The 15165-nt window shown below is 37.4% G+C and overlaps 1 protein-coding gene across 5 annotated transcripts in view; it reads right to left on the bottom strand.

Moving 5' to 3' along the window:
* EPS15 (epidermal growth factor receptor pathway substrate 15) overlaps window positions 1-15165 on the bottom strand; it is a 70688-nt gene that overhangs the window by 26700 nt on the left and 28823 nt on the right. For all 5 annotated transcript variants that reach the window (XM_027683167.1, XM_027683166.1, XM_027683170.1 and 2 more), the window contains 10 exons: window positions 11349-11438; window positions 10989-11036; window positions 9934-10029; window positions 9470-9535; window positions 8891-9016; window positions 8457-8516; window positions 7450-7650; window positions 5759-5904; window positions 4745-4904; window positions 1165-1250 (listed from right to left, as the gene is read on the bottom strand). In XM_027683167.1, the coding sequence (XP_027538968.1) occupies window positions 1165-1250; window positions 4745-4904; window positions 5759-5904; window positions 7450-7650; window positions 8457-8516; window positions 8891-9016; window positions 9470-9535; window positions 9934-10029; window positions 10989-11036; window positions 11349-11438 (1079 nt within the window). The remainder of the gene's footprint in view (window positions 1-1164; window positions 1251-4744; window positions 4905-5758; window positions 5905-7449; window positions 7651-8456; window positions 8517-8890; window positions 9017-9469; window positions 9536-9933; window positions 10030-10988; window positions 11037-11348; window positions 11439-15165) is intronic.

The following is a 15165-nucleotide window of genomic DNA, read 5'->3' as shown; positions in this document are numbered from 1 at the left end:
AAGAAAAGAAGAGAAAACAAGTCTGAAACAGCCTGGGTTGCATGTTAGGCTGCAAGCCCACCTACTGAAAACCAACCTCATCTAAAAATTCATGCTAACCAACAATTTATTTCCCTCTAAGATAGTAACAGCAAATATACACTGTTGTAAATCATATTTCAGGTTAATAAATGTAAGTGTTCAAAATTGGAATTAATATAACCTGAAGAACGAAGGAAGGCAGAGCAGGGAGAAGTGAGGAAGCAGTGGGAGTAATAAGACAGAGAATAAGCAGCTGAAGTGAAAAACATTTATGCATTTAGGAAACAGACTGTGCTTTGACACATTGCCAGATTAAATCATTACTGCAAGTGACATGAATTAGAGAGGCAGATTTCATCATGACAAAGCACCCTCACTTAAAAAATAGGAGAGTTTACTGTTCTTAATAGAATTTCAGTAGATTTACGATAGTAACAAAAAAAACGCTGAAGAAAAATACCTGCTACGTCTGAAGAATATGATGAAGACTACAGAAAATATATGGATTTGATTTTCTGAGTCACTTAGTCATCTTAATTACCTTAGAAATAATCAATGGAACCCAAGGGTCTGCAGACATCAAAACAATTTTTCTCAGTGCTAAGTTTATTTTACTAAACAGAAGACAAGCACCTCCATCTTTACCACCATCAAGACCTTAGCAGAGGTCCATACACAAAGTCATCTTCCCAATCCCCACCCCGCATACTTCATTTTTTCCATCTCATTTCCTTACAGCCATTAGAAAAAAAGTCCTTAGAATTCCTTCTACAAATCAGAGACAACTAATACCAATTTATATCACAGTTCCAGCATCCTAAAGATCTGCTCCATTCACACCTGCCAATTAAGATGAACAACAGAGAATATTTCCACCTCAGGATGCTGAGATAGGGAGCTCTCTGAAACACACCCTGAGGGCATGAGGGACAGACCCTTCACAGTCTTGCTGTCACTAAGTGCACTCATGTGAGTGAACAAAGAGCAGAAATGTTAAACAGTACTACAGACATGCTAACCATTTATTTCAGCAAAGCAGACTATTACCACCTGCTTTTCTCTTATGCACTGAATTGCTTTTTAAAAAACAGTAAATAGCACAACTGAACCTACAGCAGTTATGACTATTCCTCCTCTACGTACCTCTGCAGGTCCACAATTTCATTGTTCAACGTATCAAGTTCTTTAATTGCAGAAAAATCTGCTACAGAATTCAGTCCTTGAGTATTCTGAAAGATAAAAAGTAAATACTGTAAGTCTATAGCTTATGCTGTCCAACAACTATATTCACTTTACTTTTACGGCAACATGAGCTATCCTCTTGTAACAACTGTTGGTGGTGTTGTATTTCAAACACTCAGTCTCAGAAAACCCCAAACAGTACAGATGCTACATTAACAGAACACAACATACAGCCAAAGCACACAGAGATTTCAATGAGTTTGTCTCCAGCAAACCCTTGAAGACACTTTGCACAAAAGCACAGGACGACTTGGTCATACAAAAACCCCATACAATCTAGTTCTAAAATGAGATTTATCTTACAGTTAATGTTTAGCTGGCTTCCTAGCATTCATTTCAGAGAGGTTTATTTACTACTTTTATATTTCTATTTCTTCATCTCAGTGACCTTCATGCTGCAGAGTACAGTTCAGCATGAACCTCCAAAGTACTGAATGAAACTTCGACAATACAAAGTCATAGATAAGTTACACCCACGAGTTTCCATTTACTTAATGTCTTTATAACACAATGACTGTAATACAAATTATGTTTCAAAAAAGTACACATAAATGGCCAGAGAACAAAAGCTGAAGACACAAATTAGCAAATGCTGAAATTGTTCTACTGTGCCTTATCACAACATGAACATGTTTAGAAAGCCAGTCACTGTAACTACCTTCTATAAATACATTAGTTCCTTCAAGACTTGAATAAAGTCTTCCCAGTCAAACACAAAAATCAGAGGAAAAATATACACATGTAGTTAAGAAATGCAAGCAATACTCTCAAAATAACACAAACGTTTTTAAATGCTGAAGTTCCTCTGCAGATAAATCAAGGTGCTATTAACTATGTGTTTATTCAAGCTTATACTCTGGAAAAAAAAAATAAAATAACGAGAGCCAAGAAAAGACCTAAACAGTAAATCTGAGCACACAGTGGCTAATAATATTATTCAGCAAAACTATAGATTATTCATGTATATTTTACTAGAACAAATGGTATGAACTGTGAATAAAATAAGAAAAACCTCCAAACATACAGCTACTCTTAAACTGGTTAGTGTACAGCTTCTCAGATGGGCAAACTAGCTATGAGGTGATCCTGTTCTAAAGGAATTACACTGGAGTTTTGCAACGTTGCTCATGGCATTCCAATTAAAGTTTTTACTTCTAGGACAGGGGCAAAAGGAAGACATGGAACTATTAGCTACAAGTACAATTTTCTTCCATGCCTCCTTCTCTCACCAGTCAAAATAAATCCTGCACAATGACACCAGCACCAAATTTAAGCAAAACGTAGTTCAACCTTATTTTCAATCGTTCAGGAGAACTGGTGTAGAGGAGAACATAAAAGCCAGCATTTTAGCTTCAACATAGAAGTTAACAAAGACAGAACTATATGCTACCGTTTACTACACTGCCAACATGCATGCAACAACACTGAGTTTTTAACTCAAAATGGTAATAACAGTAAGTTCCTGACAAAATTCTTTGAGAGGGCCTTGCATGGAAGCTTAAATTTTATGGCTTGTAATGCAAGTGGTGATTACAAACAGTTCTAGGTAAAGAAACACAGGAACAAGTGTTAAACTGCTGCTGTATCCCATCCATGGGATCTGCATTCAGGCCTCAAAATGGAAATAAAAGTTACACTGCTGTGGTAATAAAATTCTGTAAGGGAATCAAACATTAGGTAACGGCAGCATGCATATATATGCAATTTAAACACCTATCAAGGATCACAAGTTAACTTTCCCTACTTCAAAACCACAATGGAATACATTTTACATACTGATATTTCTGCTGCCATTGGTCAATGCAGACAAAGCCTAAATTGTTTTTTCGGGGTTTTTTTACAATGTCAGCCATACCACGTCAAGAAAACCAGCACAACGCCTATCTCTGCATACTGCTCTTATAATTTGAGTTCAAATCTTGAGCAATAATCTTGGGCAAAAAAGTTCTTCCATATCAACAAGACAGCACCTCTTTTGAAAAAGCTCAAGACGAGCTGAAGGTTCAGCTCAATTTAGTAAAAGAAATTTTTGTTGAGGCTTTACAGAGCTAACTTAAAGCTAACTTACCTTCTTTCACAACAGTCTTATCATTTATGTTAGTAACGAAAAGAAAAATCACACTGATGTCTTTGAGAGTGTTACAAAATCAATTTACACAGAATAGCAGTAAGCAACACTAATCTCATCTAATGTGTTCTAATCACTACATTTTCTGCAATATCACCAGTAAAACCACGGTTATTAGTCCTACTGATAACTGCCAGAGGGCTACTGCTCTGTCACCTCCTCCCCAGCAATTTCACAGGTGTAAGACACAGCATTTTCTCTTTCCACCTTAAGCAGCACATGCTGCCAACAGGAACAGCCACAGAGGTCTGGGTTCAAGGAAGAACCTCAGGGTTCTTCCAGATGAACAACACTGGAAATCACCAATAACTTGAGATTGGAACACACTGTGACACTTCAGAGAAGTGTTGTGATATTTCAATGACTATGAAGAGTCTTAGAAGGATGTTCATTATTCAACCAACAGACAGTAAATATTAGAAAAGCAAAGATTCTCTAACCTTGAGAAAGCAGAGTTAACAAACTGACAGAATAATAAGGATGAAAAGCAGAGTGGTGCAGAATGGAAAAAACAGTCCAAACTAGAAAAGAGACATAGAAAGGAAAGCAAACATACAAAAAAGATTAGTAGAGTTGCAAATAAAGCAAATTACTTTTTAAAAACAGAATGTAAAAACAAAGTAGATACCAGTTACAGAAACTCAAAAGTAGCGCCAAATTTTGAGTTTCGTTTTTTCAGGTAGTGAATTTTTCATTCTGTTTAAGAAAGTTGTAGAATTGGGTCAATGTTTTGCACAACCAAGAAAAGGTAACTCACATCAGACTTCATGATGTGTAAGTCACATAAGAATTTGTGATGACCACTGCTATTCCAATAACTACAACTTGAACTGCTGAGGTACAGTCTACTGCTGGATTAAGACAGATGGCAACCTATGACTATGAAGGCACCTAAACCATCTGTGAAGTATGAAGTGGAGGAGCATTTACTTCTAAAACTTTAAATACATAATTCTAAACTTTTAGTTCACATTGTTTCCAAAGGTATTAAAAAAGATCAACGTAAAAAAGGTAACTGAGCACATTAGGAGAAAAACAGTGAACTTGTCCATGTCAGATGCAAACTGAAATTTCTTTAAACAGGCAGCAGCAGGATTATTCTTTCAAAAGAGAAAATCATGCTTTCTCAACATAAGATCTCTCCGCTTGGTTGGCAGGTGTAATAAATGACAGCTTCGTTTTGAAACGTGGATGGAAGTTTTTTTGTCAATTCTTTGCACCTAAAACCTCTTTTCTTCTCAATATTATGATAAATTTAAAGGTATGTCAGTACGTGAGGTGCTTCTTGCATAGCCTTTGAAATTAACATTATTTGTTTGAGATTTATACCAAAAATGCCAAACACATCCTTACCTTCTGTAAAATGACACCCCTGTCTGAAGGTGGAATCATCTCTGGAGTCAGAGCCTGAGGTGGATCAATGCCCTTTGTTAACTTCTGATTAATTAAATAGAAAGCCAAAGCAAACTGTTCCTTTGAAAGCTTTCCGCAGTCCTTGGTGTCACAGAGAGCCCTGCACAGAGATGCACACAAAATAAATCAAATCCTCATTTCTGCAAGTACAGCCCTGTTCATTGTACTTGCTGTCATTTAAAAATGTGAAACTTGCTAGTGTACATCTCCTCTTCTAAAAGAAAACAATACAGACGTAAGGCACGGTACCAAACAGGAAACATCACTCAAGCACACACAACCACTTTCTGTTTGCATGCCGAGGCCCACAGCTCTGGCCTGGTGAAAGGCAGAATCAGGGCTGTAGGTCACTAACAATACCTGAGTATTTAAGGTCCTCCTAAATTAAAGAACTTTCCACAGGCAATACAAGTTTATCTAAATTTTCCTACATTGGAGGATGTGTTAGCCATACCTTGAGGAAAAAACAAAGGTTGTTCCTATCAGAGTGACCTGCAATAGCTCGTAGTAGGGAAAGAATTAAAAAAGCAGTGAGTGTAACAAATGCATTGCTGAAGTGAATGTAATGCTGTAATGAAGGTACAGCTGTAAGGAAACACAAGTAAGTGGCAGAATGAGATGGGACATAAGTCTTGCACACTACGAATTTTATACAGATGATTCCTTTTACCAGTATATGGATAGTATCAGTGATTAGACACAGCAACACTTTGATTCCTAAATACACAGGGTAGCTGAAGTGCAGTATTTGTTTGTAAAAATCTGTGTTCAGGCACTTTACCTCCTCCCCTAAGACATGGTGCATAGCATAAACCTGTTTTCCCCCCATTTCTGTCCAAAAGCAGAAGCAATAAGTTACCACTGATTATACAAAGGCCACTTTCCAAAAAAGTCACCATAACAAGAAGTGAGAACCATGCCATGATCTAAACAGCTGTCATGGAAAAAACCTACCAGATATGTGCAAGGAGAGCAGAAGGCAGTCCTGTCTTCAAGAATAGTTCTCTGGCTTCCACACCTGACACAAATCCATCCATGTCCTTGTCAGTTTTCACAAAGATCTCATCATACTTAATTTTGTCTGCAGGCGATACAACCCACTGAAGGGGGGTGAGGATGAAAGGGAAAAAAAACCAAAACCACAATACTAAGATAGAGGCAGTTCTGTTTTCAGAGTCACATAATTCAAGAGCTACAGCACAGATTTAAAAAGTGATATAGGTGCCTAGTTCATAACCTGTTTTATCCTCCAAAATAGAGACATATAGAGATCCACAAGCACCTCCAGAAGTAAAGCATTTACACCAGTGAAGCACCAAGGCTGGCTGGAACTGCTCTGCCTCCTTGCCTATGTAATAAAAGCATTCCCTGGAGCCCTGATCTCCTCCCAGCATGGGGCTGAGCCCTCATCACTGTGCTCAGTCACAGTCCTGCTGACTGCCTGGCTCTATCAATCTTGTCCACTTTACACAGCTGGAGAGCTTTAGCTGGAGGGACTGGAGAGCTGCTCAAGCCCAGACTGTTAATAGTTGTTAATAGCATTTTAAATTGTAGAATTTACCTCTGAAAAAGGTAAAGATGGGAATTAGAGCCATTTCTGTTACTTGAGCAATTTTTCACAACACTCAGCTACTATAAAAATGTTTTTTTAGTGAAAACGGCTTCAAGTGCATGTATGAATGCTAATTAATTTCAGCACACATGGACACTTAGCAGATGATTCCCAAATGGAGCTGTACACAAAACACACTGAAACTCCCCCAGAATGGCACCGCTTTGTAGTACATACAGCAAGACTTACCATCAGTCAAGTAGATTGCCAGATTAAAACCTTGGCATCTCTAGAATTAAGGTGCCAGTTTCCTATTCATTACTCAAATATGGGTACCCAAATGTTCAAGCAGCATCTGATGCATTAAATACTACAGCTCTCACCTTAGATCCCCTTATTATATTTTTTCTTAGTTTGAATATAACAAGTTATAATCTTGTTGGACTGACAAAATTATAATCTTCTTGGAAAGTCATTTCCCAAATTCTGGAGTCTAAAATGATAAGGAGTAAATAAGATCCCTGGGGTGGGGGAGGCATCAGGCTTCTTAATAATCACGTTCAGAACAAACATTAAATCTCCTGTGTATAGGTGGATATGCTGGACCTTTTGTTTCTTTTTCCCATTGCTTGTGTTTATCTATTCCATTTTCATTCATGTCTTCTCCAAATTGCACACATGCACACACACAACTGCACATACATGTCTGCCACCATTTGTTTTAAGAACTTGTCCATATTCAAATCAGTGTTCAGCCACAAGACTTTTGCTCTGCAGATACGTACCTGGGCTACTATTTTTTTTGAGCTTGATGCCTTGAAATAATTTATTTTAAAATTACCTTCAAAATCTGTACTAAATAATATTCTTTTATCCAACCGTTTATATCTGAAGACATCTAGGAAAAGCTGAACAAGATAAATTTCACAGCTCGCCATCTGGTCTTCCCAACAGCCTCCTAAAATTCTTCAACCAGGGCAAGAAGCAAACTAAAAACCTGTAGCAAGACTCTTTATGCAGGCAGTCTCCAAAGAGCAGAAATCTTAAATTAAGAACAGAAATCTTTTAATCATCAATAACTTCAGAACTATACCTGTGTTAATGGTGTTTTGGCAGCTAAAATGCCTACAGGTGGCAAGGACTGATGAGACTCTTTGGTGGATGTTGAAGATGGAATTAATGGCATTGCTCCTGGAACACTAAGAGGTTTTCTCTTGGATGGTGGCACCAAAGCTGCAGGCAAGGACATTGGCACTGGTTCCTTCTCCAAAGCACAGTACACCAAAAACATGGCCTGAACAAGAAAACAAGGTATGTGGATGTAAATATATAATAAATAAATAAATATATATATATACACTAAAGAATTAGTTAACAAATATCTTAGTATAATTTTTTCATTATGTTTCTCCTTTACAAGCCCCTCAACTAAACTGCAGCTTATTGCCTTCTGACTGTCTCAGTACTGCTTTCATTTTAGGTTCACTGCTTAGCAAATGAAGTTCAGTATTTTTTAGAATATTAAAATGATTCTCCTAAATATTACCAGGCTTGTACCATGACTTGTGGAATTTTATTTGAGAGAAGACTTCAAATACTTAATATTAATGTACCACCATTTTCCCAGGAATTGCTCCACTTAGCATCTATTCTTTTGTTGTGGCCATCTCTTATTTACCACTTCTTATTTCATCAGTCCTGGCATAAATAGTGTTAAAATTCTAACCTGCTAAGAACTTCTGAAGAATTTATATATAATTTCTTCACAAAAATTTTCCTCAAGGGTACCTTGAGGCACTCAAGTTCTATAAATACTGAAGGTTAAGGTAAAACTTCCTCAGTGAAAACACTCAGTGTCTCATGGGACGGCAGATCTCAGGTGTAAGTTTTTAATGGCTCATTTAGCCCTCAAAGAAAGTTACTGTTGTGTACTGAGAGACATTCAACAAACTGACAGAAACATTAAACAGTACTAAAATTTGATTAAGGTCTCCAAATAAGGATAATAAATGAACCACGCTGTCAAAAATTAATACATAGGTAATCTATTTTAAACTCTGCCATCAGTATTTCAAAACCCCAGGAGGCAGAGGTACTTACAACTGCAAACTCATCTCTGTCCAACATTCCATCACGGTCAATGTCACTCAATTCCCACACCTGCCAAAAAAAAAGCAGAATGTAGGGATGCTTGCCTGAACAGCAGCATCTTCCTATTTAAAACCTCATTAAAAACAAACGTGAGAACAGCCTCCCTCCACCATATCCCAAGTTCTATTGAAATTAACAGCACTAGTTTTCAGTGAGCAACCTACACTGTAGTAAGAGGTGATCTACCCAAATATCAAAGGAAATTTTATTTAATTTTTCAATTTAACAGTTGCACATGTGTGGCCATTCCAGAAGATAACATTTAATAGTTTAATAGTTAATTTAACAGACTCATTACTACAAACCTTCAGTTTAAAAAACAGCTATTGCTGAGTGCAGCACAGGCATTATTTGTGAATTAACAATTAAGAAGATATTCTTACTCGTCCTAAGATATCCACTGGCAGTTTTGAGTTAAGGAGTACGGGTTTCACCTTATCCCCTGACAACAGTCCATTCACTGGATTTAAGCTGTCAAAAATAGCATCATACTTGGCTTTGTCTTCTGGCTGCAGGGGCAGAAGAAATATATTACTTATGCAAACAGTCACACTTATAGCCTAAGAAGCAGCAGTTCTTTCACAAGTACTTTTTTCTTTTTTAATAAACACACACTGTAGTTCCTGATGCTTATAAGAAAATATGAAAAAGATGTTATTTTAAAATCAGCTAGAGACTCATCCAAAACCCACTGAGATTTCTCCTTCAATTATTTTCATGGCTTCAGGTCACTATTCTTTTTTTTTTCCCTTTATTTCAAGTTTCTAAACATGAAGAGATTTCCCAAGGGTTAAGTGTTCTTATCAAATTAGGTCTTCTAGCCCAATTACAGATTTGACATGAATGCTAACTATCATACTTTATAAACTGTAACTACCAGTAGCATTAAATTTTTCTCAGAAAGATATGTTTTCTTGCAAACCAGATAACAGTTCTTGGTAACAGTCTGATATTCAGTTTACCTTAACAGCCCATGGTAGATCACTTGATGCTGTTCCACTGAGTAGCAAAGGACTACTGGTATCAGTCTAAGGAAAAACGGGTGGGGGAAAAAACCCACATTAAAAGAGATATGATTCTGAATTTGCAAAACCACTTTTCAAAGCCAGAACTGCATTTTAGTCACTCATACCAAAATTTAGAGTAAAAAATGTAAAATGTGTCTTCCATTAAGAACAACACCAATAGAACAAATACCATACATTTATTTTTTCTTTCAAATTACACATAATTTTATATTAAAATCCCCACCAGAACATGTAGCATCTTATTCCACATGGCTTAATTTTCCCTTGTTGTAGGGCCCCATTGCCCTACAACTTCACCCTCTGAAGTGTTTGGTATTTATACCAAACCTTCCTAATTGTTCACTTAAAAGCAGTTCTTACTAATGAGTTCATATGTTCAATTAAAAGAGAAATCTTACAAATCTTGGTGGAGGAACAGGCAAGTTAAGACTATTCAGGGAAACATCCAATCCATTCTGTGCACACGCTACAAGTCGCAAAGCCACAAAAAATTCCTAAAGATAAAAAATAAAATTTGAAAGGATTTACAATATGAAAATACTAAAATTTCAGAAGAGTTAAGAGCTTTTCTAGTATTGCTATATATACAAAGGGTTGCAAATGGCTCCAAAGGGGGTCAGAAAGTGAAAGAAAGCAACAGGCAGCAACTGCGGGATTCTTCCATTGAGGCAAAGTTTGTAATTAATTTTCCAAGCATTTGGTAACTTCCAGGCCAGTGCAGTCAGTTCTGAGCACTCAGTTCTTCTATGACAGAACAGTGCAAATTTGAAGTGTAATTACTGCTGTTTATCTTTGAGGAACTGAGCTGATCCCAAAGATGGTTGATGGAAGGGGAGGAAATCAGAAAAAAGAAGCCCCAAAACCCCAAAATTGTTTGGCAGACATTACAACCTCCTCCTTTTGCCACCATGGGAAGGAGCAGTTCCCTCTCCACAGACTGTTCTTTAAATCAAAGAGCAACACACATTAGAGCTTGTCTGTAGGTCCACTGATATGTAAAGTCTGCCTCCACACTGCTCATTGCCACAACTTGGGAAGGACAGCTCCAAACAGAATGTATTAATGTAAAGTCCACCAAAATTAGATAAATAAGAATTCTGGAGATTTTACTAGAATTTTAATTTCTGCATTGTTTCCTCCAAAATTAAAAGGAAAAAGTCACTTTCTTAGTAAATACAGTACATAAATCTTGAATTACTTCTCAGCATATTGTACTGCACAGCTACACAGTAACTCATTTCATGACCTGAAGAGAAGCTGATGAGGCAGCTGAAGGCTATTTCATTTACTGTAACTTTCACTCAGGTGGGAATTACACAGCTAATTCCAATTAGAAAAATCTGGGGGGAAAATCAGTTAGAAAAACTGCCTGAACCAGAAATCTTAACTTTTATCTTGTATTATGGGTTTCTAATGGTTAGAGTAACCTAATACATCACATAAATAATCATACCTGTTTGTTCAGGATACCTTTGCCATCAGTATCAGCTAAGTCCCAAATCTAAAACACAAAAATAATAGAGACAAAGTGTTCACAGTACTGAGAGGAAGCTGGCAAGTTCTCACTCTATGTAACAATGCATTCTTGGAGGGAAGTTCATGTCTTAACTTTCATGATAGCACTTACAAATTTAAATATTGTTTTAATTTCCACCACAAGCTACAAATACAGTACAATAAGCAAGGGCACTGAAGTTGGAAACTACTGGATAGAACAACATTAGGGAACATCATGTACCACTAAATATTTTAATTTACACAGGATACTAACTGAAGCAAGAGACAGGATAATTAAATAATTGTCATTAAATACCTTTCCAAGTACCAAATCTGTCAATCCAGACTTTTTCAAGAAAACAGCTGCATCAGAAGCTAACACTCTTCCAGCATTAGCAGAATCAACCTGGGGAAGAAAAACACCTCACATGACAAACTCGCTTTTGAATTGATGTCTTTACACGGGCTCTCAAAAAGCTAGCAAAGAAGAATGCTCAAGTTAACACAGTCACTTTGAGAACAATCTTCAGGCTTTTTGTCAAAAGCAAAACTACCTTTCATTAAAAATCATGTTACATTGCAATTTAGACATTTTGAACTAGCTGCTCCAGATTTAACATTTATAGGTAGGCTTTGGAAGTTGGTATCTTAACCACTGCCAAATTTAACATACATTATGCATATGTATCTAAGCATCTTTCACACTCTAATTTGTTTCACAATGGTCCAGAAAAACACACTTTATCCTAAGACTCAAGGAGATAAAAATTTTGCTGGATGACTCAGTTTGGGGCAGAAGCAAGGAAGGTAACCCAAGGTAACCCAGGTCTCTCAAGTCGTAAGCCAACATCTCAACACAAGTATAAATCTTGCAGGTTGTCAGTGAAGCCTTAGATTAATTCCACTTAAAAACTGACAAAAACACACCAATACATATGCAAGCAATCAAGTGTTCACTGCTCTAAGCTTCTAATCATCGTTTATGTCTGAATTTCAAGGTCTCCAATAGTAAGTTTAAAGGACAAGGCCCAAGAATTTATCACGTCGATAGGGAAGGTTGTTCACATTAGGCCATCACCCGAATTACCTAATTAGCCCTTCATAATCACAGGTTTCTCTTCTTGATTCCTGCAAAAAAATTGACTTATAAGGACAGAAATGTCCTAGAGTTTGATTACATTTCATTGTTCAGCTCTGCATTCATTACTGTTACGGTCTGGAAAAGAAAACTCTGCTTGAAGATCCCTTTACCACCCCACCAGAGGGAAATACTCCCTAAAGTGAAGCTTTTTTACAGAATAAAGAAGTTGGTGACAGTTTTGGCAGACTATCAACCAGCATGCATTTCTCCCTGCATCAATAAGGAGATCATTAAAATAGAAAGTTATTACCTAAAAACTTTTCAAGTGGAAAAAGCAAGCAGGAGAACCTGCATCACCTACATGGTGATGTAAGGACAAGGGAAATAAAGAAAAAGCTCCAAGTCTTTGAGAGACTAAAGCAAAAGGATGCTTAAAAAGGGCACAGTATGGAGAACAGGACTCAAGGGTATCTTCAGTCAATGCAAAGTGTCGCCCTTAATACATCACACAGGTAGCTTGAAGATGATGCTGCACTGCACCATTTACAGTCTCACAGCTTCATGTTTAAACAAAGACAATATTCAATATTGTGTTTGGAACGTCAGACCAACTGCCCAAGTTCACAGGTGCAGCACTCACAAGGTGCTCAAAGCAAACAGCTTCCAAAGAGGGGATTAGAACTGGTTGGTGAAAGCCTGGAGAATTTATCATTTGGAAAGAATGCTGCAGCAAATCAAAGTTGTCTGTAGACACTTCTGAAAGGGAATAAAACACTCAGAAAGCAATCCCAAAAGTGTCATTTAATACAAAAGTGAAAACACCTTTTGTTTTCATCATAAGTAGTATGATTTTAATTAGGAGAGGTTTTTTCCTGTAAGTGAGGATTCCCTGATAAGGGCAATAAAATTACAAGCACTACAGCCTTGTAGTTAGGCTGCTTCTCAGATTTTTAAAATATCCAATTCAATCTGTATGGGAGAGCTGTTCATCTTATAGGCAAAAATCTGCCACGACACTGCATGAAATCCCGTTTTCAAGTAGTGGAGTCAACCTTGCACGTAAGCACAGTAATCTTGGCATCCGCTCAGAAAACCTCAAGCCCAAGACTTCTCTTTCAGGAAAGTCACAAAACACCACAGTATCAGCTGTGTTTACTTTTTATTTCCCTACCTCCAACCCAGAGGAAGGTGACTTTAAGGGATTTAAGCAGGCTTCTGGAGATAGTTGCTTTTTGTACCTAAATTTCAATGACTATTTTTTTTAAAGGGTTGATTTCAATTTCTTTACAGATTACTGAGTCTTGAATGTTGGGATGGGGGTACTTATGTTTGAATATTGCACTGAGAAGATTGCTGGTGTTTGTCAATTATACACCAACTTGGCAGTTTTTTCCCTGATATGCAAAACTTAGTTTTCATAGCTGTATCATTCAACAACTTCCTTGTTGCACCCTGTCTTTTGTAGGGCCAGAAATTATTAAAAGTTACAGACAAACACCTGATGTCACTAGGTCACAAGGTTACAGTGAGCAGTACTTCAGGTCAGGATTCATCAAGAATTCAGCAGCAGCTCAGGCACATGGCTTTCCTGCCACACTGCATCATGTGGTTAAGTAACTTCCTACTGCTTTCTGACCCGTATTTAAATTTATCCTTTAACCTCACGCTGTTTGGGGGGTCAGTCTAGAAAAGGTTGAAGAGAAAAATAATTATTTGAAAGGAAAGTGTCCCTATTGAAAGGTTGAGATTCCAATCTCATTCTAAGTACAAAGGCCAGGATTTGCACCCATTGCACAACACATTATGCCAGATGAATTACTTTAAGTTTGTGACGGAGCTGGAAGTGTACTCAGCATCAGAGCTATTTCACATGAGAAATTTATTCTCACGTTGCATGGAATGCTCTGAAGTACTTCTGGTATATACTGAAGAATAAACCCACTCTACCAGCACCATGGGACAGAGTGGGAAATGTCTTTCTAACATTTCTGTTCTGAAAGTTGACATCTCCTGATCTGAGGAAGGAAAGGCAAAAGTTCTTTAGTGCAACTGAAAGTCTTCAGACAGTAGATTTGAAGCTACTCTTTAGGATAAAAGCAGAAAAGAGTTCAGCTGAGCAAGTGAGAAAATTAATCCTCTGGAAAACAAATCCATTGGCACAACTTCACTAAGAGTAACATCATGTTTAAGGAATCTCCATTCCTGTACACTGCTGAGGCTGCTGGACAACAAACAGCACTCCAGTTTCACCAGGCTGTATATTCCAACAAATGGAAGATGCTAAGTGACTTAGGAACCAGTATCACATTTGAGCTTCAGTTCAGTTTCTTTATCCAACGTTTTGCTTCACATTTCAGTGGTTAAACAACTGCAGTCAGGAGGAAGAGACAGACAGGCACATGGCAAAGGTGGTGCATGACAGTGAGAGTCAGAAGTATTGAGTAGGAAACCTAATGTGCAAAACAATTAGTTCCTTGCCTTTTTTTGTGCCCTTACAATGATCATCTTATAATGATATGGGATTCCCCTAAGGCTTTTAATCCAATGCCTAGAGATAAACACACAGTGGATTTGTCCATCAGACTGAAGGAAAACTTTGTGAGGGTGATACAATCTCCTTCAGCCACCAGGAGCCACCTGAACCTAGAGTGAGGTAAACTCTCTCTCCTTGTTTAGCAATGTCAAATCTGCTACTCTCCTTAGTGGAGAAAAACCCTTATTAAAGTACAACAGAAAGCTCAAACTTTTCAGGCATGGTAGCCTTTAACTTCTGTTTTATGAACTTGGTAATGGGACTAATCCTCTAAACACAATCCAAAAATAGAGCATGGATAGAAATCATGGTCTTGTCTCTTCCCCAACAGATAAGCTTACATTCTGATGTTGACACCCAAGAGAAGGTCCTAAATAAAGAGGTCATATACACTATATCCTGCCTTAGGACAAACAGACAGGAACATTACCAGTTGTGCAAAGTAAAAAACCCTTCCTATAAGGTTGTTTTTTTACAGGTTTCATTGATTACTCATTAGATCGATTAAAAAAAACCCCA

The sequence above is a fragment of the Neopelma chrysocephalum genome, unplaced genomic scaffold, assembly GCF_003984885.1.
Source record: "Neopelma chrysocephalum unplaced genomic scaffold, ASM398488v2 Primary Assembly neopelma1_64, whole genome shotgun sequence".
Classification (NCBI taxonomy): Eukaryota; Metazoa; Chordata; class Aves; order Passeriformes; family Pipridae; genus Neopelma; species Neopelma chrysocephalum.
The sequence above is the reverse complement of the archived record's forward strand: the minus strand, read 5'-3'. Positions and strand labels throughout refer to the sequence as shown.